Source organism: Hyalella azteca, unplaced genomic scaffold (genome assembly GCF_000764305.2).
Source record: "Hyalella azteca isolate HAZT.00-mixed unplaced genomic scaffold, Hazt_2.0.2 contig5528, whole genome shotgun sequence".
Taxonomy (NCBI): domain Eukaryota; kingdom Metazoa; phylum Arthropoda; class Malacostraca; order Amphipoda; family Hyalellidae; genus Hyalella; species Hyalella azteca.
Window position 1 is genome coordinate 169,639 of NW_025935716.1, and position 21,574 is coordinate 191,212.

Sequence of the window (21,574 nt, forward strand, 5' to 3'; positions counted from 1 at the left end):
TAGTCTAGCGCGTATTGCAGCACGCAGTACAGTGCAGTGGAGGTTGTCTAGCGTGTATTGCAGCACGCAGTACAGTGCAGTGGAGGTAGTCTAGCGTGTTTTGCTGCACGCAGTGCAGTGCAGTGGAGGTTGTCTCGCGCGTATTGCAGCACGCAGTACAGTGCAGTGGAGGTAGTCTAGCGCGTATTGCAGCACGCAGTACAGTGCAGTGGAGGTTGTCTAGCGTGTATTGTCACATGCAGCATAGTTTCTAAAATTTTTTCACCCAGCATTAACATTCTCATCTTATCCAAACAGCATTAGTTCAAAAAGATGGAGAAACCCGATGTGCGCAAGCATCGGGTTGCTAATAATAATCAAAAAGAATAATTACAGTTAACGTGCCGATTACAGTAACATATTACTGCAAATATATAATAATAATATTCCAATGCTAAGTCAAAAGAAACAATAATTTATATTTAAATCGTATATGATGTAACCTCGTCGTCAAATATAATAATGTTATTGACGAGCCCTTATCCCACAGCGAAGTAACGCAAGATATTGCGCTCAGTTCTTCGCTTCTCCTTCGATGAGAGCTAACATTAATGGGCCAGACCACCAAACAGCTGCTCGATATCCCCGACGTCTATAAACAATTGATCGTGAAATTCAATTTTGGAGTTGGTCTAGTTTTCTGTCGTTTGAATATCCGGCCGTGAATATATCTTTCATCAAAGCAGGAATAATATCGAGCCTTGAATTTTATTTCATGTTGAAGCAAATTTTCAAATACGGGGACGCGAAATTTGTACCAAGACAAACGAATTGTTTGGGAATTGCCTCGGTTTCCAGTGCGGTAACGAATGGTAGAATGCACATGACATTTTTCCAGTTTAGGCCAAACCTTGTCATCATGGTAACACAGTGGCTTTATCAGATTAATCGAAACGTATCAGTTTTAAATTATTCGGATGATATTTTCGTATTATATGTACATTAGTGGAGACACAGGCTAGGTGAATTTAATAGGTTTCTCAATAAATGTGGGTGATAAAATTAAGCAAGTTAACCCCGCGAACTAATCAATGCAGGAATTAACAGTAATCAGGTTTAATAATTAGGATCACGACCGCAGCGCTGAAATGCCTGGCATCATCTCAATAAATTATATTTTCGAGTGAATAGTATACCGATTATACATGCAGCCAATCGATAAAATGATCATTGATTAAATATGACTTGCTAATTAATTTATTTTCTTATAACAATTAACTATTTAGTTAATTTCTAGGAATGACTATTAATTCTATACGTTGCATGATTATGAAGTTGAAACTTTGCATGCATCCAAATAAATGGACAATTTCGGGTCAAGCGGCAGCCATGTTCAAGTTCACATCTACATAAGCCTTTAATTGGGCTAGCACTTCGACAACATTTTGATTTCCGTTATTTGGATTTCAATTTCCAAACTTACCTCTTTAACTTCAATTCTGGATATTCAATCCATAGAGATCACTAATGTTGGAACTCGCTTCATCCCGTAAACTGTCTACTGACGGCAACACACTGATTTAACACTTAGGATGTATTTTTCATTCAACTATCGGCTTCGCAATGCACCGCACTTATTTTCATTATATAAAAGATGGTCTCATGTAGCAACTTTGCGTTCTCACATGATTTCAACAATAAAACATTTAAACCAATTGACGAAAGGTCATTTTCTGGAACCATGTTTATTATTAGGTAAGGACCGAATCATGTTTTCTGTCCGGAATAAGGCTTACTTAAAACCGAAAGTCGTGGGTGTCTTAAAACTTCTCGTAGTGCTTCTTCGCATGGGTCAACATGGATAAAATTGTCCGTCTGGTCAGCAGGGAAAACAAGAGATTGCGTTCGAAGATTTATGGTAACTGGCTGTGAATAATTAACAAATATTGAATTTTTTGTTCGTGTTCTTGAAGAATATTCGATTTCAGTTCTGTTTGTAACCACTCAAAGATTTATTTCGTCGGATGGATGATCCAATCACCGAATTATAAGAGCACCACGAACAGTTCTGCTTTAACCAACAGCAGCAGTCAGTTACATGACAGGTGAATTGGATCGATACGTTAATTGTTTACTATCAACTCACACCCTTTCGCTTCGTCTTAAATACAAATAAAAATCAAGAAATCCATCTATATGAAGGGAAACTTTGTCGCTTTCGTTCGGTTCTAATATACTACCAGTAAAATGCTAGTGGAATTAACGATTGTCCACAGAATATCGGTGGTCGCTCAAGGGTCAATCGGATCGTTGGTTCCTGATGATCATACTACTCAAAACTAATTTTTTTCTTAAGACGTTACACGTTCTCCGAATATCGAAACGTTCTCCAACGCCCTCATGTGCGTGCGCGCAACCGTTGGTGGGGTTTTTCTTCAATTATGGAGTATTTACCGTATTATTATGAATATGAATACGAAATCGGACAGCCGACGCACAGCAGCGCCGGGGCTTGGCAAGCGCACCTCGCTCGAACTGAGGCGCTTCAGAGTCGCATACCGCACGCATCTTCTGCTCAGTTTTGCTCAGTGCGCGCGCAAGTGAGCAGCCTCGCCAATACACCAATTATACACGGCACCCACTTGCTTACAATGCCTTGCAAACTGTTGACTTTGCCGCATGGGTGTGCGCCGTGCAGCTGCAGACCTTCAGCTGAGTTTGTGTCAGGTGTACACGCGTGTCAGATGACGGCGGTGCCAACTATTGCTTTTTACCTTAAACCTACATAAAAAAAATTAGTTCTATTCCTTCTCGATCTTCTTTAAATAATTTCTATGCTACGTTTATTAAACGTTTGTACATTTTTCATTGGTTAGTTGATTTTTAATTTCGCAGCATTTATACGTTGGTAAGTCATGAGGCATTGTTACATCTACGAGTGCTTCAATTATCTGCCCCGTAAGTCTTTTCTAATGAGCACGGTGACCTGAGAACATCTTAAGTTCTTAACTTAATAATAATGATCGAAATTGCCCAGCTTTTTTCGATCGGAAATATACTGATTAAAAAAATTTGTGTTCCTGAAATGAATAAGCAAGCGAAAAGCATTTGATTCCTAAACGCATTGTTCAACCAAAAAAATTATTTACAGACTTGATTCGTAACATAAATTTTGGCATATAGCGGACTTGGGAACAAGCTGTTGTTTAATTTTAGATAAATTTTGAGTTTAGAGTAGCTGTGATATTAACTGTGATTTCTTTGATAAATAGCTGCATGGGCAAATTAATTGAGATTTAAAATCCCTGTCTCATGTAATTATTTCAGGCAATAAATTTACCCACACAAAATCCAGTCCCTAAACATCAATTAATCTCTTTATATACGAAGAAATTTAGAAGAACTGCCTGAATTCCGAGTGCATTGATCGACAATTCTTGAACATGGATAAATTGCCCTTCAATTGTAATAATTAATCACATTTAAAGAGGAACGGATGAAACAAAAATAAAGAGTTAAATGAGTAATAAATTATCAGGGGCCACAGTTTCAAAACTCGCTAAGTGAACGTAAGTACTTACGCTCTATTTTCTTGTCTGTGATTGATGGATTTTGCATGAAAGGCCGTCAATGATTGACAGATGAACTTACGATCTCTTAACTTTTTTAGGGTACGCACACAGTGGAAGCAGGTTTGCCCGCGCGGGCAACCTGCTCCAACCTGCCACAAGAATGAACATAGAATAATAATGTAAGTGTTCACAGTGAAAACCTGTAAGAATAGGCTTCTGTATTCTATGGTTTCAGGCGCCAGCCTGAGCAGGTAACCAGCACGCAGGCAACCTGCTTTCACTGTGTGCGTACCCTTAAAGTATAGGCCCTGGTACTGACGTTGAGGCGAGGGTGCGTTCGATTGCGTGCGGGCGACGTCGTCAGCGGCACAGGCAGCGTCGAGCGAAGACGTGGAGCCGCCGAGGCGTCTCTTGCGCGGCGGTGCGACCATTGACGAGCCTTCCTCAGCTACGGCCTCAGTGCCTGCGCCGGCTGCGGGGCAAACGTGAGAGATGCAGGTGAGACTGTGCCATTAGGCCGGGCACTAAAGGCAGTCTCTTACAGGCACTAAAGACAGTGCCTTGTAAAAAAGCCTTTATCAGCGTTGTAACGGGGCAAACGTGAGAGATGCAGGCGAGACTGTGCTATAAGGGAGGGGCACTAAAGGCAGTCTCTTACAGGCACTAAAGACAGTGCCTATAAAAAGTCTTTATCAGCGTTGCAACGGCTCTTATGAATGTGTTATTCGGACGAAACACGGCAATACGAGTCAGATTTTCAGACATTTATTACTTTTTCTTTAATAAACTGAACTCCCTTGCCCAGCTTCGAATTATATTCAGAAAATCTTAATAGCGCTCAAGTTCATCGTGGGTGGTTTTTCCTGCGAGAGCTTACACTTGCAAGTAAACATCATATACGTACTCGCGTACTCACTTCATCATACAATAAAAAGGTTGGACTACAAAAGTCAAGAAATTAACATGACAGAAATAAAAACGGGTCAATTTTCGAAATAACAAAATTTTAGTATCATCACATTTAAATAAAATGATTTATTGTTTCACAAGAATTACATTACATTCCTCTCCTACAAAAACATCCCATGGCGATAAAAGTTTATTGGCAAAACTCTTATGTAAGAAAAAAATATTTTTTAGGTACAATTATCTGACGACTAACTGACAAATTCGTGGAAAATAGCAGGATCTTATCAAACGGAAAGCTTGGATAAATACCGTACAGAGAATTAAGTTCGACTATCACAATCTGGAAACAATTTCAGAGTAAGGAAATTGTAGCTTGTCTAATAAGCAAAAGTGTTAGTGAATGATGAAGGCATGAAGAACAAAATAAAACCTTAAAATAATGTGATGAAACCTCGTATATGAATTGCGCTTTACAAAAAAATAGAAGTATGAGGAAGCCATTCTTATAAAAAATTAAACGTATGACGCTCTTCCTAGAGAAAAAATAAAACGTCTGACGCTCTTATTAGAAATATAAATGAGATGTGGGACACTCTTCATGGAGAAAAAAACGTATGATGCTCTCTTTAGAAAAAAAGTAAGCGTATGACGCTTTTCTTAGAGCAAAATATGAAGCGTAGGCCTATGACGCTATTCTTAGAAAGAAAATGAGACGTATGATGCTCCTCTAAGAAAAAATATGAAACACAAGCCGCTCCTCATATTGAGGAGAAATTGGGCGTTTGACGATTTAAAAAAAAAATAATTTTTTATTTCGTCGGGGAGAAAAAACAGATGTATGTTGTTCTTCATGGAAAAAACTATTTTCGTTCCGCTTTTCTCAGAGAATATGAGGCAGTCTTCATGCGTCCTAATTGTGGTCTCCTATAAGAGAAGTTAATGAGACGAATGATGGCCTTCTATATATATGAGAAATCAAGAAGGCGTACCAAGGTCCTCAGGAAAAAATTCGAGTTTCGTATCACGTTCTTTTTTTATAAAAAACGAAGGAACTGATGTACCAATAAGATTAATATCAATAGATTTGATAATTAAGAAGCAATTTTTTATTGTCGGTAAGAAAAGCAAATTTGGATAAAATTTGCTTTTCTAAAGTTCAGTGGAAGGTGGCGCGTTAACAACTAACCAATGATTTTGAATTCTAACAAACAAAATAGATACAGGAATGAAGCAGTCAAAAATAGGCTCAAAATTATTATTACGGAGCAGAAAATCTACACTTCTGCGACATGAAAGAGAAATAAGCCAAGCTTCACAGGCAGAAACGCTACATTTACACCACATTTAATAGACGTAGATTCTAGAAAAAAGGCATTTTACAGCCCGTTAAAAGGATGCAGATTCTCGGACAGAGACGCAATTTACACCCCATTTAAAATGACGCATATTCTAAACAGACAGTAATGCTACTACATGCTATATAAAAAGATGCATGTTATTAGACAGAGACGCAATTTACACCCCATTTAATAGGATGCAGATTCTAAACAGACAGCAACGCTATTTACACGATATTTATTAAGATGCATGTTATTAAAGACAGAGACACTGTTTACACCCCATTTAATAGGATGCAGATTTTAAACAGACAGAAATACTATTTACATGATATTTAAAAAGATGCATGTTATTAGACAGAGACACTATTTACACCCCGTTTAATAGGATGAAGATTCTAAGCAGACAGAGACGCTAAAACGGCGTTGACAGGACGTATAAACCTACTGTCCAGAGTCCCGTCTGTCTGAGTGCTGACAGGTCTCCTATGACGGGGAGGCGGGACAGGGTGGCCCTCGTCCTCAATTTCCTCAGCTTCTGCATCCCCAAAACACGGGGAAGATTATAGGGCAAACGATGCAGGTGGGATAGACAAGGTGGGTAGGATTAACGGGGAGATCGAATAAATAGGGAATAAAAGATAATAGGATTATACTAATAATTTGATTTTAAGATAACGGCAAAAACAAAGTGCAAGAAAAATACCTGCCTAATTATATTGGGCAGGATGAAAAACAAACCGAGAAATTTAGGGAAATTATCAAATAAATTATTTAAAATGTATATAAGATAAAATGATAAAGGCTGAAAATAATGGATTATTTAGAACATAAATCATGAGCGAATATAGAGGGCCATTTTATTTGTAGACGTTCAATAGATAAGTCACGATCAGTGAAAACAGGGGCAACCAGCTAATTAAAGAAGAAGCATAAGATGAATAAGAGTAGACGATGTGGATAATGAGGAAATAGGATAAAATTAATGGATGTCGTCATAGTGACTACATAGAACTTGATGGGGGAAATATGGGTGAAAACTTGTGATATATATGCAGGGTAGGGATTAAATACATACGGAGGAGGTGCCGAGGAGAATACGGAGCAGGTGATGCGGAGAATGTTAGGCGATGATGGAGTTAATACGATGGAGGTGGCTATGTAAACACAAGAAAAGGGTGAGATAATTACAAGCTAGAATCCGGAAATAAATATAGATGGTTGTTAATATACTGCAGGGATATAATGAATGCTGAAGAGCTGGGATGACCTTTAATTTATGATGGAGATGATAAATAAATTGTGAGAAGAGATAAATTGAAAGAAACTGAGAGATACTGAGAGAGACAAACTCGATAAATACGGGTAAATGAGATGAACACTGAGATAATGAGAAAAAACAGAAGTTTAGAATTAGTGAAAATGTCAAGAAAATTCACCAAATTTCTATCGATCTAATCTTTTTTTATCTTATCGATGTAATCGACTTCTAATCTTTTGAATACCAGCTCTATCACCGTTCCGAATTCGTGAATACAAGTGAGCGATTTCTACCAGTAGATTTACAATAGAAATTTAAATGGAAATTGGAGGAGCAAAGGTACAGGAGAAACCCAAACTGTTGAAAATTTTCAATCGGATGTGAACGAGAAGTGTTGTTAAAGCCAGCTGAAAACACTTGGTATTGCAATAAAAATAAAACCTAAATTGGCGAATTAACGACAAAACAACGATAAATCTCCGTTAAAAGCAGGCAGAAATATTCATTTGCATCTCAACTGGGTACGAAATGAACGCCATATTCAAACTAGGTGTCTGTTTAGAAATATAATTCTAAAATTCGAACGTCCCAAACACCGGAAGGGTAAACATGAAATTTTATCTTACTATCGAATAGAGTGACGCTTCTGTGCTCGGCGTACGGAAGCTAGAAGCTGAATGAGAGGAAGCATAATTAGATTGCAGTTGAACAATTATTTTCGACCTGACGATACAGCTGGACTTAGAAGCTTATCATATATAGGGATGAAGTAAATCTTTGAGGCAATTCCTTTGCTTTTAAATGCTAATTTGCTAGGAGTTTTTGCTGACTTTTGGATCATTTGCGACTCAAGCAATCAAATTGTCTCATAAAAAAATAAAAAAGATGATGGGATAGCTACGGGGCTTGTCTTAGGTGCGACAGAACAAATACGGATGATGCTGTTGATAAACAAGTAGAAGATGAAGAATGGGATTTTAAGGAAATTTTAAAATAAATAATGAGGGATGGGATGCTGATAGGAACAACGAGGATGAGAAAAAATAAAGAAGCAAGAAAATCAATAGAAAAATAATAAGTGGGAGAGATGGACAATAATAGGGTGATGTTATCAATAAAGATGAAATAAATAAATTTTAGGGAGATGATATTAATTATTCAATGATACTTTAATTATTTCACGAGGAGAGGACAGTATGAGGTATAAATCAAACTGAAAATAAATGAAATAAACATGTATGAACTCCGTCAAATCAGGGCAAAAACTTAGTTGATTTATTTGGATAAAACAATCGTACCCACGGCATGTATTTTAGAGGGGAAACTTACTGGAATTAATATCTATTTCCAGTAACTGTAGGAAACCTTAAAATGGTTAAGCTCTCAATTGATACTCGCATAGGTTAAGGTACTCAAGGTACTCGCATAGGTTGAGGTACTCAAGGTACTCGCATAGGTTGAGGTACTCAAAATTCACGCATAATGTCAGGTTCTCAAGATACTTACAATTTGTTGAGGTTTTCAAGGTACTCGCATAGGTTAAGGTACTCAAGGTACTCTCATAGGTTAAGGTACTCAAGGTACTCGCATAGGTTAAGGTACTCAAGGTACTCGCATTGGTTAAGGTTCTCAAGGTACTCGCATAGGTCGAGGTTCTCAAGATACTAGAAGAGGTTGAGGTTCTCAAGATACTCACATTGATTGAGGTTCTCAAGGCACTCGTATAGGTCGAGGCTCTCGAAATGCACGCATAGGTTGAAGCTTCCAATACGACTGGCAGAAGCTAAGGTTCTCAACACGACCCGCTTAGTTATTGAACCCTTGACTAACCAAATAATAACCGAATTTTGTTCTCCACACAACAAACCTAAGTTGATATCGGAGCGGCTGCTGGTGCGGGAGGAGGGGCGCTTCAGGCGAGGCGGCGCCAGGGGTGTTAAGCCTTCAGTCTCCTCGATGGCTGTCATAAGGAATGATGTTATATTAGACAGATATAAATTTTTATGCATTATATTTACCACATTTTGATCCGTCAATTAGCCTTGCATAATTCGATATGATTGCAGTTAAAATATTAATACTCATAACGTTAATTTACTTCGCTTACATTACTCCAAGCAAGATTGCATCACTCGCGTACACGCGTTATTCAACCCGTGAAACGTTCATGGAGAAAAATTGAGAAATTTGATAATTTCAGACAAGACTCTCTGAGGAGCGAACACATTTCAGATTGACATGAATTGACTCACCATAAAGTGAATTTTCTGATATTGTTGATGCGCGAGACCCAGATCGTCTGAGGCGAGGCGGGGGAGTGGGTAGAGGCTGAGGCTGATCTTCACTGTCGGAAATCGTTGAGGCGCGAGAGCCAGATCTTCTGAGGCGAGGCGGGGGGGTTGGAAGAGGCTGAGGCTGCCCTTCACTATCCTGAGAACCTGTTTCGAAAATTAAAGTAATTGTGGCTCAAATTTTGTGATGATTACTCGCCATGCGATGCCGAAATTCAAGTCAGTTTGTATTGATTGCGAGAAGGATACTTATGAGAATTTTAGTTATGTCGTAGAATCAAAATTCCAGATTAGAAATATTACTTTATCCGAAAAAAGCAGCACCTGGTTTTCGTTCATGAGTAGAGTCAAAACTTCAAACCTGATAGATAGACAGAATTAAAATGGAGTCTGCGAGGATTTTCTACGAACGAATTCATTTCTTGTTATCTACAGTTTTCATAAACTTTTGTATTGTTGTACGGTTTCGATCAACTACTGTTACGTGGTTTGTCAATATAACTAACGAGCTAACTGGGTTCTTCCCACTTCACCCTCAATTTCACAGACCTTAAGCTATTGAGTATTATTTTTGTTAATTTCTTGCTCATGGAAATTGTGTAACTACCATAATTTAAATTCTACTAACCCGTATTAGAAGGCGGCAGGGCTGGGGACCTTCCTCCCCGCCTTGGTGCCCTTTTCGGGGGAGGCGGAACGTCCGACTCCGTAGACAACTCAGCCTGAAAGACCGAGGATGAAGCCTGACGTGCCTCCTCTTCTTCTTCGTAGAACTTCTGCTTCTCCAGCAGGAAGGAATCTTCCTCGGGAAGATCAAAGGAAGGCCTATCCTGCTCTCGCAGGGTCGGTAATTCGGTGTCAAAAGATGACTGACTTCCGTCAGCATCGGAAGAAACTTGGCCTCTGTTCAACGCAGGGTGCAGCTTCAGGGTCGGGGGATCAAGGTCTCCAATGGAATCGTGTGAAGTTACTTCGAAGGATCGGTTGTACTCGGCTTCGAAGGATTTTCTGTACTCCTGAGCCTCGACGGAATCTGGCTCGAGTGCCATGCGTTTTCGTTCAGCCATTCGAGTTTTTTCGAAAGAACCCGTCTCTGAGCTGCCGCCAGAGGTCGAACTCTCACCTGTAGTAATAACGATAACGAAATTCTAATTATTTTTTAAACAAACAAGCATGTTAACTGTTTGTACTTCCATTTTACAAACATCCTCCTCATTCACATCAATAGAGCTATTGAAATTTATTTGTTTTGTGGTAGTTTGATAGCTTCAAATTTGGCCAAGATAGGAAACAAAAGAGAAATTGCCGGTTTATTAATATATTTTCCGAATATTAAGAATTTCGTGAATGGATAAAAGAGGGCCGATTGTTATTGTAATATATCTGTCATCGCCTTAATTATAATGGAAGTAATATTAAGGCTTAATACCAAGGTAATTCTGTGTTAACTTTCGAAGCTGAACTTTCCACAGTGAAGTGGAAGATTGTACAAATTAAATGACTTTAGAATGCTAATGAATGCTAATATTAAATGAGAATGCTATTAATTTCAATAGATTAGTTACTTACCTACAGAATTTTTGCTAATTTCAAGTCCTAAATAAATAGCCAAGAAATATAATGGATAAATAATACAATACTTGCTCTTGGCCGCATAAATTAATTATCCAATTACAATTATTGCCAAAGCACAGAAGTGAATTTTAACAATGACATTGATTTCTTAGGAAATTAAATTAGACATGCATAAAGTACGACACTCACCCTTAAGGAGGGCCGTAGCTCGGTCCTGAGGGAGCGACGAGCCAGCAGCGCTTGTGGACTTGTACGTGTCAAACTCGAACGACGAACTGCTGAACATGGGACAAAGCCAATGACATTACTTATCTTGGCTCATTAATTATAACAACATAAATAATGTTAAACGGTAAATTGATTGTCAAAGTCTACTAGCAACGTAGTTCGATATTCCTACAATAATTTTCAAATCGTGAACTCCTCCACTAGCCCTTTCGTTCTGGAGGCAACTATATAGATGAGACTCAAACTAGATCGACCTCTAGTACTCATCACGCAACAGATCAATTTCCCATTGTATTTATTGACTCTACAACTAACCATCGCTGAATACATTCAACCTCATAGTATTACACTCGGTCACGCACAATGAAAGTTCTCCCCTCTCTAATCCTGGAGTTCAAGAGCTATACGTTTCGTTTAGAATTCATCTACTGACCCTGGAGTTCTTGACTCCTCGACATGTACGACGTCTGACTCGGGGCTGGCGTCTGACATGCCGTAAGCGTTCTCGGCCTTGACGCGAAACTTGTAGTCAGAGCCGACGATGAGGTCGTTGAGTTGTGCCCACGTGATACGGGACGTCATAGCCTTCAGCCACACATCCCAACCAACCTGAAGTGAGGGAATAATTGATGAATGTCGGTGCACACTGCATGAGCGAAACTTTTCGAATTAAATTGAAACATTGGCCGAATGTTTCTTATCCGCAACTAGCACACGCATAAACAAGGTCAGACATATTGACTAGACCAAGAGTATCCGAACACTTTTTAGTCGATTGACCAATTGGAGCAGCTGTGAGTACAACAACTCCACCTGCACAGTTCACCAAAAGAAAGAAGTTCACAAATTACATTTCAACATTGATGGTCTCCAATGACCACCGCCATACTTCAATACGAAAGAAAAACAATAACAACGAGTTTTAATATTAATAATTTCCCGTTCACTTTAAACTGGCATTCTGTAGGTTCAATAAACATCCCTACAACACATATGCTTCTTATTGCCCTTGTGCCTGCGCTGACATGAGATTTTGCACGGGTCCATTCACTTCGTACAGAAGACTATCCTAAGATAAAGTACATCCACCTGACGTACCCTGAAGTACTCAAGGATGTATGCGCTGACGCGACAGCCACCATCGTCAGCAGGAGGGTCCCACCGCAGAGTGACGGAGTTGCCCGACAACTCAGCCACCAGGGGGCGCGATGGCGGCCCGGGCCGGTCTGGCGCACCGAAGAAAAAAATATCCAGAAATTTAATCATTGCGAGCGTTTGACCAGTATATGAATATTATCCTATTGTAACAAAATGATAAGGTGTCAACGGCCACATAGAAGATCAGAATGGTCAAATTAGTGAGATTTAACTTAAGCAATCACAAGAAATTTCTTCTTCAGAGGAAGGACTGTGCCGGGAAATATATGCTTAGTGACGTGCATATAAAAATGATCAATTTCGATGGACGTGTTTGATATAAAATGGCAGTTGATAGACAAGGTTCAGCTTCAACTCGGGCATATGTGAAGAAATGAAAAACGACAAGGAAATACAATAAATGCTTACCAGCTTTCATAACCAGTTAATTGGATTAATAAATTTTACCTTGAAAGCTTTATTCACTTTAAGTGCACCTTACAGAAATTTTTATCAATCACTGTTGAACAAAGATGAACATTCCTCCAAACCTCAGCAAATTCGCTTTGCCTAATAATTTTTTTATTGGCACATTGCAAAACAAGTGGACCGTAAAAGTTGCGTTGCTGCAAACATCGAAACATTATATTAGAATAAAATGCACAATGGATTCGAAAAATACTTGGAGAGGAGAGAGGAATAACTGTTGTTTAATGGCAAACATGAATAATTTTCCATTAATTTTGCTCGAGCTAAAACACGCTACCGTACGTCAGGACTAACCCGAACCATTCTGAAAATGAAGTCATATGCTGGTTTTGCTCCAAATAGAAGGGATATAAAATCAAACTCTGCCTTGTTCCGTGAAAGAAATAATGAAAGAACATAAATAATTTTACCACTAACACTTTGATTATTTAAAAAATAATATATATCTGACTCTTAAAATGTAAAAATTATGGCTTGCGGAAGTACGTCCGATGTCCGTCTAATTCACTTTATCGGGATGGGAGAGAGCGGCTTGATGAGAGGCACATGAGAAATACTTGACCATTGAAGGCTTGTAGTAAATTGAAGGTCTCCCATTCTCACACCGGCTCATTGATGGTGGCGAATTGATTCTTTAACAATCCATGTTTTTAGTAATCATAAAAATTTATCTGATTTTCGAATAATTGGGCATATAAACAGAAACTTCTGAATTAAACTTCATCTTTTTCCATAAATTACTAATTTACTGCTAACTTGGTTAAAACATTTGATTTACATAATGCAAATGTCTTTTTTGTGTCATTTAAACGTTGCATCGTTAAAACCTATTGCAAATTTACCGTGAACTATGAAGACATGAACAATTGGGGCTGATCAAAGGCTAAATACTATGAAATCCACATAATTTTCGGATCACTATTCTGGGACAGATTCGCACGAGCATTTGTCACAACTTAAGTCTAACTCTACTGAAGAAATGAAAGTTATTCATTAAATTATTTTTGCATATTTCAAGCATCAGGGAAAAATTTAGGTCCTAAGTGGGCTGACCTGTGACGGTGATGAAGAAGGAGGCCTGGGCTGAGCCGTGCGGGTTCTCCAAGGTAAGCTGGTACAGTCCCTTGTCCGCCCTGCAACCGCTCGACAGCTTCAATGTAGCGAACTTCTCCGAGACATCGCTTGAGAATTTGTCGTTCATTGGGATCTGTGAGAACATTTAGAAAGTTAATTCAACTCTATAAAACTGCTTTCATTCGACTGTCATTTGTTGCCTTAATTGCTTCGTCACGTCTAGAATAATAGGAATTGTTGAGAGCGTGTAGTGAATAGAAGGAGTTTCCAGCAAAATCAGTGATGTGGTAATATTTAGGCAAAGATTTTGGGAATGTTTAACACCCGACTGTGATTTATTAGTGTGGACACCTTCTAAATAAATGTTTTCTAATAGATTTTTCTTTCAAACCATTTTCATAGTCGTCGCTAAGCAATTGGAAAACACAGAAAAGTGAATTTTCGCGTAATTTTCATTTAGGAGCGTTATGATTTCCTAGAGTTAATACGGTTACACTTCCGGTTACGGTTGGTAATAGTAATACGGTTAAGTATTACTATAAACAGTAAACTATATTAATACTCAGTAAACAATAGAGGCACTATTGATACTTGGAGGTTCTTCAGCCTCATATGTACACATCTTAGAGCGAAGCAAGAGCGTTTACGATTATTTGGAACGAGACATGAAATATTTATGATTTAAATTTATTGTTTGGATGTTTTTTCTCTAAAATATTTTTAGGAAATTAGTCAACCATGAATCTGTAGTTCAAATTTCACTGAGAAACTGATCGTAATCTGATGAACTTAAAAATTAAAACCTGTGCGCTATCAAATTTAAGCGCATCTGGTTCTGGTAGGGGCCAATGATGTTTGATCGCAGGCTCGTCGTTAGCTAAAAACACTTTTGGTACAAGGTAAAAATTATCGTCCGATTAACATTTTAGTTTCAGTGATCACCCTATCGAAATTTTGAGGGTGGTTAGCAGCTGAATTAAAGACGCCTTTAGCTCGCCCAGCGCCCATATTAGCCATTCTATGTCAGCTTTACGCTCTTGTTGTACGAACGAAATAATGGTCAGATTAGAATCCGGTCATAGACCACACGAGCTTGAGGCGCGTGAGGCAAGGAAACGGCCGAATCTGAAAAAAGCGTTAACAAACGCCAACTCCCTTCCCTCCAAATTGAATTGCTGCCGTAAATGCAGACTGGATGGAAAAAAAGATTAATGATGTACATATCACCACGACACAATGAAGCAAATGGCCTAGAAACACGAATTTGAACTGGGAATAATATCGGTTATTACAAATTTCAACCCCAACTTTCCGCATTACCATAAACCAAATACTCACTATCTTTCACTAGCACACAGCAATCAACATTCTCCAATATTCAACACCGCTCAATGTTCTCCCATACCGGTATTATCCATGTCCGAAACATATTATCCCATTCACCCGTACCAAACAGTCATACCTTTTGCGGGTACCAAACATTTTCCACGTACGGCAGTGCGAAACATTCTCTCACTTTAACCAGTATTTAAACTTCTCTCAAATTCGCCAGGATTAAACATTTACATACACCGTTAAGCATTCTCCCGCAAAAACCACTTAAATCAGTCCTCAAAGTTCTCCCAAAATATTTGTATACAACAGCCTAGTGCATCTACAGGGCTCAACTTGAACCATTTCAACATTGCGCAGATCTAATATAGTAGCTAATAATTTCATACCTGTGTTTCTAGGTATGAAAGACTTAAAATATAATGAATTGTTCATGGTAATGCAATTCAAGGCGAGACCCGCGTTTATTTTTACTTCCTCGTGTATGCACGCGTAACATTCGGTGTAATTTGCTAACGACTTGTCATTTCACGATACGTCACTAGTAGTAGTTACTTCCGTTCAGCAAACTGTTTTGCACGGGTCTATAAATTCTGCTCACAGTGGTTGTAAAGAAGAATATAACTAATACTGCCGTCGAAATTGCAGCTGGAATTTGTTGCCTTTCCAAAATTGCCATGTTCAATGGCAATTTCTGAAATTTTTCCTGTAATACTTTGTAAAATTGTAGCTCTTCGAAAATAACCCAATTCATAACGACGCCTTGATTTCGTTCCGGCAAAAAACCTGATGATACACTGGAAAAAAGTACATAATCACAGGAAACGAGCAGCTTAATTACTTACGACCACGCTCTGCATCCTTTTTCAACATGTTTTGCTTGCAGCGGCTCTGTGGTGAAGACTAATTAGTAATGCATAACTTGCGGTTCCACGAATCGATTAAGCTATTATGGTGAATTAGAATCTAGGGCATATGAACACGAGATGCTCAAATAACACGTTCATACCATCATATACTCCAAGTTGAAAATTTCTATGACTGCAGAAATTTTCGTTGAACTACGGTATGTTCTTGCATGCCGCGATTGCCACCATACCAGTGCCGGTTTCCAACGAACATCACTTTATGAACCCCTGCAACTGCATAGTATAACTAAGGAAGTTGTGATTCTAAAAATGTTTAAAATTAACATGTATATCATTTTAAACAAATTATTTTCAAGTTCCATACATCACTTAGCACCGTACAATTACATGACTGAAATTAGAAACGTGTGACACATGGTTGAACTATAAAACTAGTTCAACCATGCGTGTGACACTCCACATGTGAACAAGACTAGCGGAACTAGACAACTGGCGTAAATACTCCGCGTTTACTCACGTCCCTTACATGGGCCCTATACTGGCGTAGTGTTAACCCCCAACTTATGGGGGAGTAAAATTATTGGTGGGTGTTAAACATTTTACATGTCTAGCAACAAATTTTACGCAGAAAACAAAGTAAAGTTACTATATGAAATAATACCCGTCCAACATGGACTAAATTTGGTATTATTGCAGATTAACTACATCCAAAAAAAATATTGAGAGATTTTATCAATCGTTATAGGGAATGCACAAGCATGTTTCCTGCTTCCACTGTGAACAACCTCTCGCGCTTGTTTCAGGCGCCAGCCTCAGCAGGTAACCAGCACGCTGGCAACCGGCTTTCACTGTGTACGTACCCTAAGCGCGATTTTTGGGTCGGAAAAAAAATCGGTTTTCCGATGCCGACCGCCAAAAATGGATTTCAGATTCGTAATCTACACCCCAAAAAACATATAATTAAAAAAAAAAAACACCCTTTTTTTTTGGATGTAGTTAATCTGCAATAATACCCTAAATTTTGTCATCGATGTCGTTTGACCCACAGAATGTAGTTTGTATTAATTTGTTCAAAAAGTAGCGAGGTGCCATGATACTTACGCCGCGATGAGTCATGCCCAGCACGCACAACCGCCATTGAATAATACGATCTTTAATTCAGTGACAAATGAAATAATAATGTTAACCGCACTTCAGTATCACGTTGACATAGACTATCCAAATTTCGAAAACCTGGTGTGTATAACCGAAGGTACATTGTTTAATGCCTGTCATCTTGAAATGCACTGCCATCATTATATTAAGCAGTGCCATCCCAAGATCACATACCTAAATGTCCAATAAAAACTTGTGGGCCCTGAATACAAAACCGAACGTTCACCAGTTGATGCTTCTGCCAATTAACAGCCTAAATATTAATTATGTAAATATTAATTATTTACAATGTATTAATTATGTATTAATGACAAGGATTTAAAATTATCTAATGGAGCTATAAGCATTGATTTTTCGCGGTCCTTCAAGCAGCCTCTGGTTTTTAAATATGATAAAGTAAAAACTAAAATCATGTTTTTGTCGAAAAACCATTTGTGCCATATACGCAATGCAATTATGTAGCAACCACGTAACCCCGCAAGCTGAAAATTTTGTAAAGTATCGTATCATATATGACTTAACAAACGTGCACGTGCACACACCGTTTCTATGAGCTGGAGATGGTCATGGTTTGCTCAAATACAATAATCTGACGAGAAACCTCGTGAGGAAGCTTGACCAGCTGCTTTTTTCGGTTATGTTAAGCAGATTCGGCCCATCGGGCCACAGACTTCCGAAAAAGGCTTCTAAATAGCAGCGGAATACAGCAGATGGCCGATTAACGCCCGATTATCCTCAAATGCGACTCAATGGACTGTGGGGCGACCCAAATGGAATATGAATTTCGAGTGGGAAGAAGGCTTGCTTGAAAATCTGCGCTTCTTTTAATCATTTCAGTGACAAAGACTTGCTCAAAAACCTGAAACACGGTCTCACTTATAAGCACTAAAACACGGGCTCACGGGTCAACGCTGAAACCCCCACACTCACTTTTTATTGACACAAAACAGAATTTCATCACCTGAAAGCCTGTTAAACATATAACATTACGCTCGTCTGATGGTCATTGAGCACAAAACAGAGATATATACTCTTCTAAAATACCTGTCACGCACATAACAGAAGTACATCAATTTAAAATGCCTATTAATCTCAAAACAGAAGCTCATCACTTGTATCGCTGTTAATAATTCAACAGTAGTGACCTTATTGCCGTTGTGCGTCCAAGAGGCAGTAGGCTGAGGCTTGCCCACGTACGGCACTCGCAGCCTGATGAGCTCGTCCGTGTCGAAGATGAGGCCTTGTTCGTACTGGGGGGGCAGGCTGATGACGGGGGGCGCTGGGGACGAAATTATTGTGAGATTAGGCCTTTTTCGTAATGGGGGAGGGGCAGGCTGATGATGGGGGGCGCTGGAGGACGAAAATAGTGCGAGATTAGGCCTTGTTATTATTAGGGGGAGGTGGCAGGCTGATGAAGGAGTGCGCAGGGGGGTGAAATTATTATGAGTTAGGACTTTTTCGAACTGGGGGGGGGGCAGGTTGATGATGGGGGAGCTGGGCAACGAAATTAGTGTGAGATTAAGCCTTGTTATATATATAGTACTGGGAGGGGCAGGCGGATAATAGGAGCAATAGAGGACGAAATTATTGCGATATTAGGCCTTTTCCGTACTTTTGGGAGGCAGGCTTGTTACAACGGAGGTGGATCTTAATGGGAGATGTTCTTTGTATACGGATGAAGGATTGGAAAATTAGTCAAATTAGGGAAATGTAAGTTTGAAATGAGACCTACAACTCTTGTTTTAATACGAAGATTAAAAAGAGGCTAACTTCGTTATACATGTCCTAGAAACCGGTGCGAAAGGAAGCGGGTTCAGTCAGGAATACATATAAAATTTAACTCTTAGTGAATATATCTGCATATACTGTTATTTTATAGAGGCAACGAGATCGAGTGCGTGAAGCTTGATAATTCCTTCGACATCTTTCAAATTGAGCCTGAGATGGCAATCTGTTCGCGTATCCTGTCCAGGCAAGGTAGTAGACACCAGAGGCAACAGACGTTTGTCGCTCAGCCAGGGGTCTGCTGCCCTGCCTGGCATACTAGGCAGAGCATCATACTCATCCACAATTTAACACTAACTACAACGATAACTATAAGTAAAATTTATATAACTATAACTATACCTATAACTACGAGTGTAAACACAACATGACAATAAATGTAAATAGTAAATAAATTCAAATTCTGTGATGCTTCAGCAGTTTCCGACTCGTCTGTGGCTGGACGGGTGGGCCATTGAAGTTGCTAGGCTCAAACCAGATTCTAAATTATAGGTTCAATCCTTCAACTTCAGCCGGTTTTCCAGTTAAAATAAATCTTGTTGTTCTTTCGCTTCCTCCCATACCCACCTATTAGACTTAACCGGATAAATATTCCGTTCGGTTTTTTATATATCGAGCTGACTTGATCACGTTGATGTTGACTAAATGAAGGAAAACCATTTTGATTAAGGCCAGAGATGTCGTAATCGTAAACACCTTATTCTAAATTAACCTATATTTCTCTATTTGTATCATACATGACCATGATTCAAAATGAGTTTGAGAAAAATAACCTTGTACTCGGAGGATGGCTTGGGAAGAGGAAGCCCCAGCCCTGTTAGCAGCCCTGACTCTGATGTCTCCTTCATCCGCCAGTCGCGCCTCCTTCAGAGCCAAAGTGAAATGGTTGCCGGGGCTCTCGTAGAACTCAAAGCGCTTCGTATCGTAGATCTCGAAGCCATCCTTGTACCATGTGACGTCGGGGCGCGGGGAACCCACGACAGCTACCGTGAACTCAACCTGAATTTGGGGAAAAGAAACATTCGCTTATTTGAATTATATATAAGGGAAGTTACCGAAGTCAAACTTGAGTGTGATGGCTTGGATTTGCCGTCTCAAACGACATACATGAAAAAATGCAATCTACGCCAACAAGTACATTTCCACATTGTCGCTGCTCACCCTGTCGCCCTTCACGCTCACCCTCTTGCCGTTCACTATCAACATTTTGCAGTGCACTATCATCCATCTGCCACATACTCTCTCGCTGTCGCCACCTTTACTCTGTCAACACCTTCACCCTGTCAACACCTTCACCCTGTCAACACCTTCACCCTGTCAACACCATCATCCTGTCAACACCCTCACCCTATCAACACCCTCACCCTGTCAACACTCTCACCCTGTCAACACCCTCACCCTGTAAACACCCTAACCCTGTCAACGCCCTCACCCTGTCAACGCCGTCACCCTGTCAACGCCCTCACCTTGTCAACGCCATCACCCTGTCAACACCTTCACCCTGTCAACACCCTGTCAACACCCTCACCCTGTCAACACCCTCACCCTGTCAACACCCTGACACCCTGTCAACACCCTCACCCTGTCAACACCCTCACCCTGTTGCCACAGATGGCCGTAACGTTGCGCAGCTCCCGCAGGAAGTGAGGCTCGGACGCCTCGCTGTCCAGCGCGACCGTCACGACGTCCGACAGCGGCGAAGGATCCGACGTGCCCGCCACGTTCTCCGCACACACTCTGGCCGCCATACCACAAATGTTGCTTTAATATTCAGATAATTCACCTATGCAATATTCATCCACATGGGTCTCCAAATTATTCATCCCTGCCCCATGTATCGTTATGCATATATGCATCATTCATCCCTGCTACCGTGTTCCACATGAATATTTGCCACATTATCTGCACTACAGAACACATAATGTATTTTTGCATTGTTCATCACTGTTACTCTGTTCTACATAAATATTTACCACATTCATGCATGCCAGTTCACTCCATATCAATAACTGCATTATTCAGCTGCGTAAAGCTGCGTGATCAGGTCGCTGGGTCTTGGGCCATACTTTCAAAACTCGCTAAGTGAAGGTAAGTACTTACGCTCTATTTTCTGGCCTATGATTGGTGGATTTTGCTTGAAAGGCCGTCAATGATTGGCTGAAGAACTTACGATCTCTTAACTTTTGTGAAAGTATAGGCCCAGTCGTAATCGTAAAAAATCGTAATCCTAATCAACACCCTCACCCCGTCAACAGCCTCACCCTGTCAACCGAGGGACAGGGTGACCGAGCCGGTCACCCATGATTCAGCATACATTACAGACCGACATCGGTGCATTCACCTGAAGCGGTAGTCGCGGCCGCCCTGTAGGTGTGCGACGGCGTATTCCGTCTCACGCACAGGCACGAGGTTCACCCGCACCCACTGGTCGCCTTCGCCCTCGCACTTCTCGATGATGTAGCCTGACAGGAAGTAAAGAATTTGTCACATACATAGAATCTTTTTACGGACATTTTTCATATTGAAGTCAATTATGCATATGCATAATTGAACATATGCAGAAGCATATGTTCAGTCTTAA

At 39.8% G+C, this 21,574-nt stretch overlaps 1 protein-coding gene across 1 annotated transcript in view; it reads right to left on the reverse strand.

Annotated features, from left to right (window-relative positions):
- Nucleotides 1-587: 587 nt before the first annotated feature.
- Nucleotides 588-21,574, reverse strand: part of LOC108682033 (titin) — a 32,533-nt gene continuing 11,546 nt past the window's right edge. Inside the window, exons 6-18 of the mRNA XM_047880516.1 lie at nt 21,335-21,455; nt 20,592-20,730; nt 19,767-19,992; nt 18,354-18,487; nt 13,832-13,985; nt 12,251-12,378; nt 11,586-11,761; nt 11,114-11,202; nt 9,978-10,472; nt 9,311-9,496; nt 8,755-9,018; nt 3,871-4,023; nt 588-631 (exon numbers count right to left, since the gene is read on the reverse strand). Of these exons, the coding sequence (XP_047736472.1) occupies nt 588-631; nt 3,871-4,023; nt 8,755-9,018; nt 9,311-9,496; nt 9,978-10,472; nt 11,114-11,202; nt 11,586-11,761; nt 12,251-12,378; nt 13,832-13,985; nt 18,354-18,487; nt 19,767-19,992; nt 20,592-20,730; nt 21,335-21,455 (2,309 nt within the window). The remainder of the gene's footprint in view (nt 632-3,870; nt 4,024-8,754; nt 9,019-9,310; nt 9,497-9,977; nt 10,473-11,113; nt 11,203-11,585; nt 11,762-12,250; nt 12,379-13,831; nt 13,986-18,353; nt 18,488-19,766; nt 19,993-20,591; nt 20,731-21,334; nt 21,456-21,574) is intronic.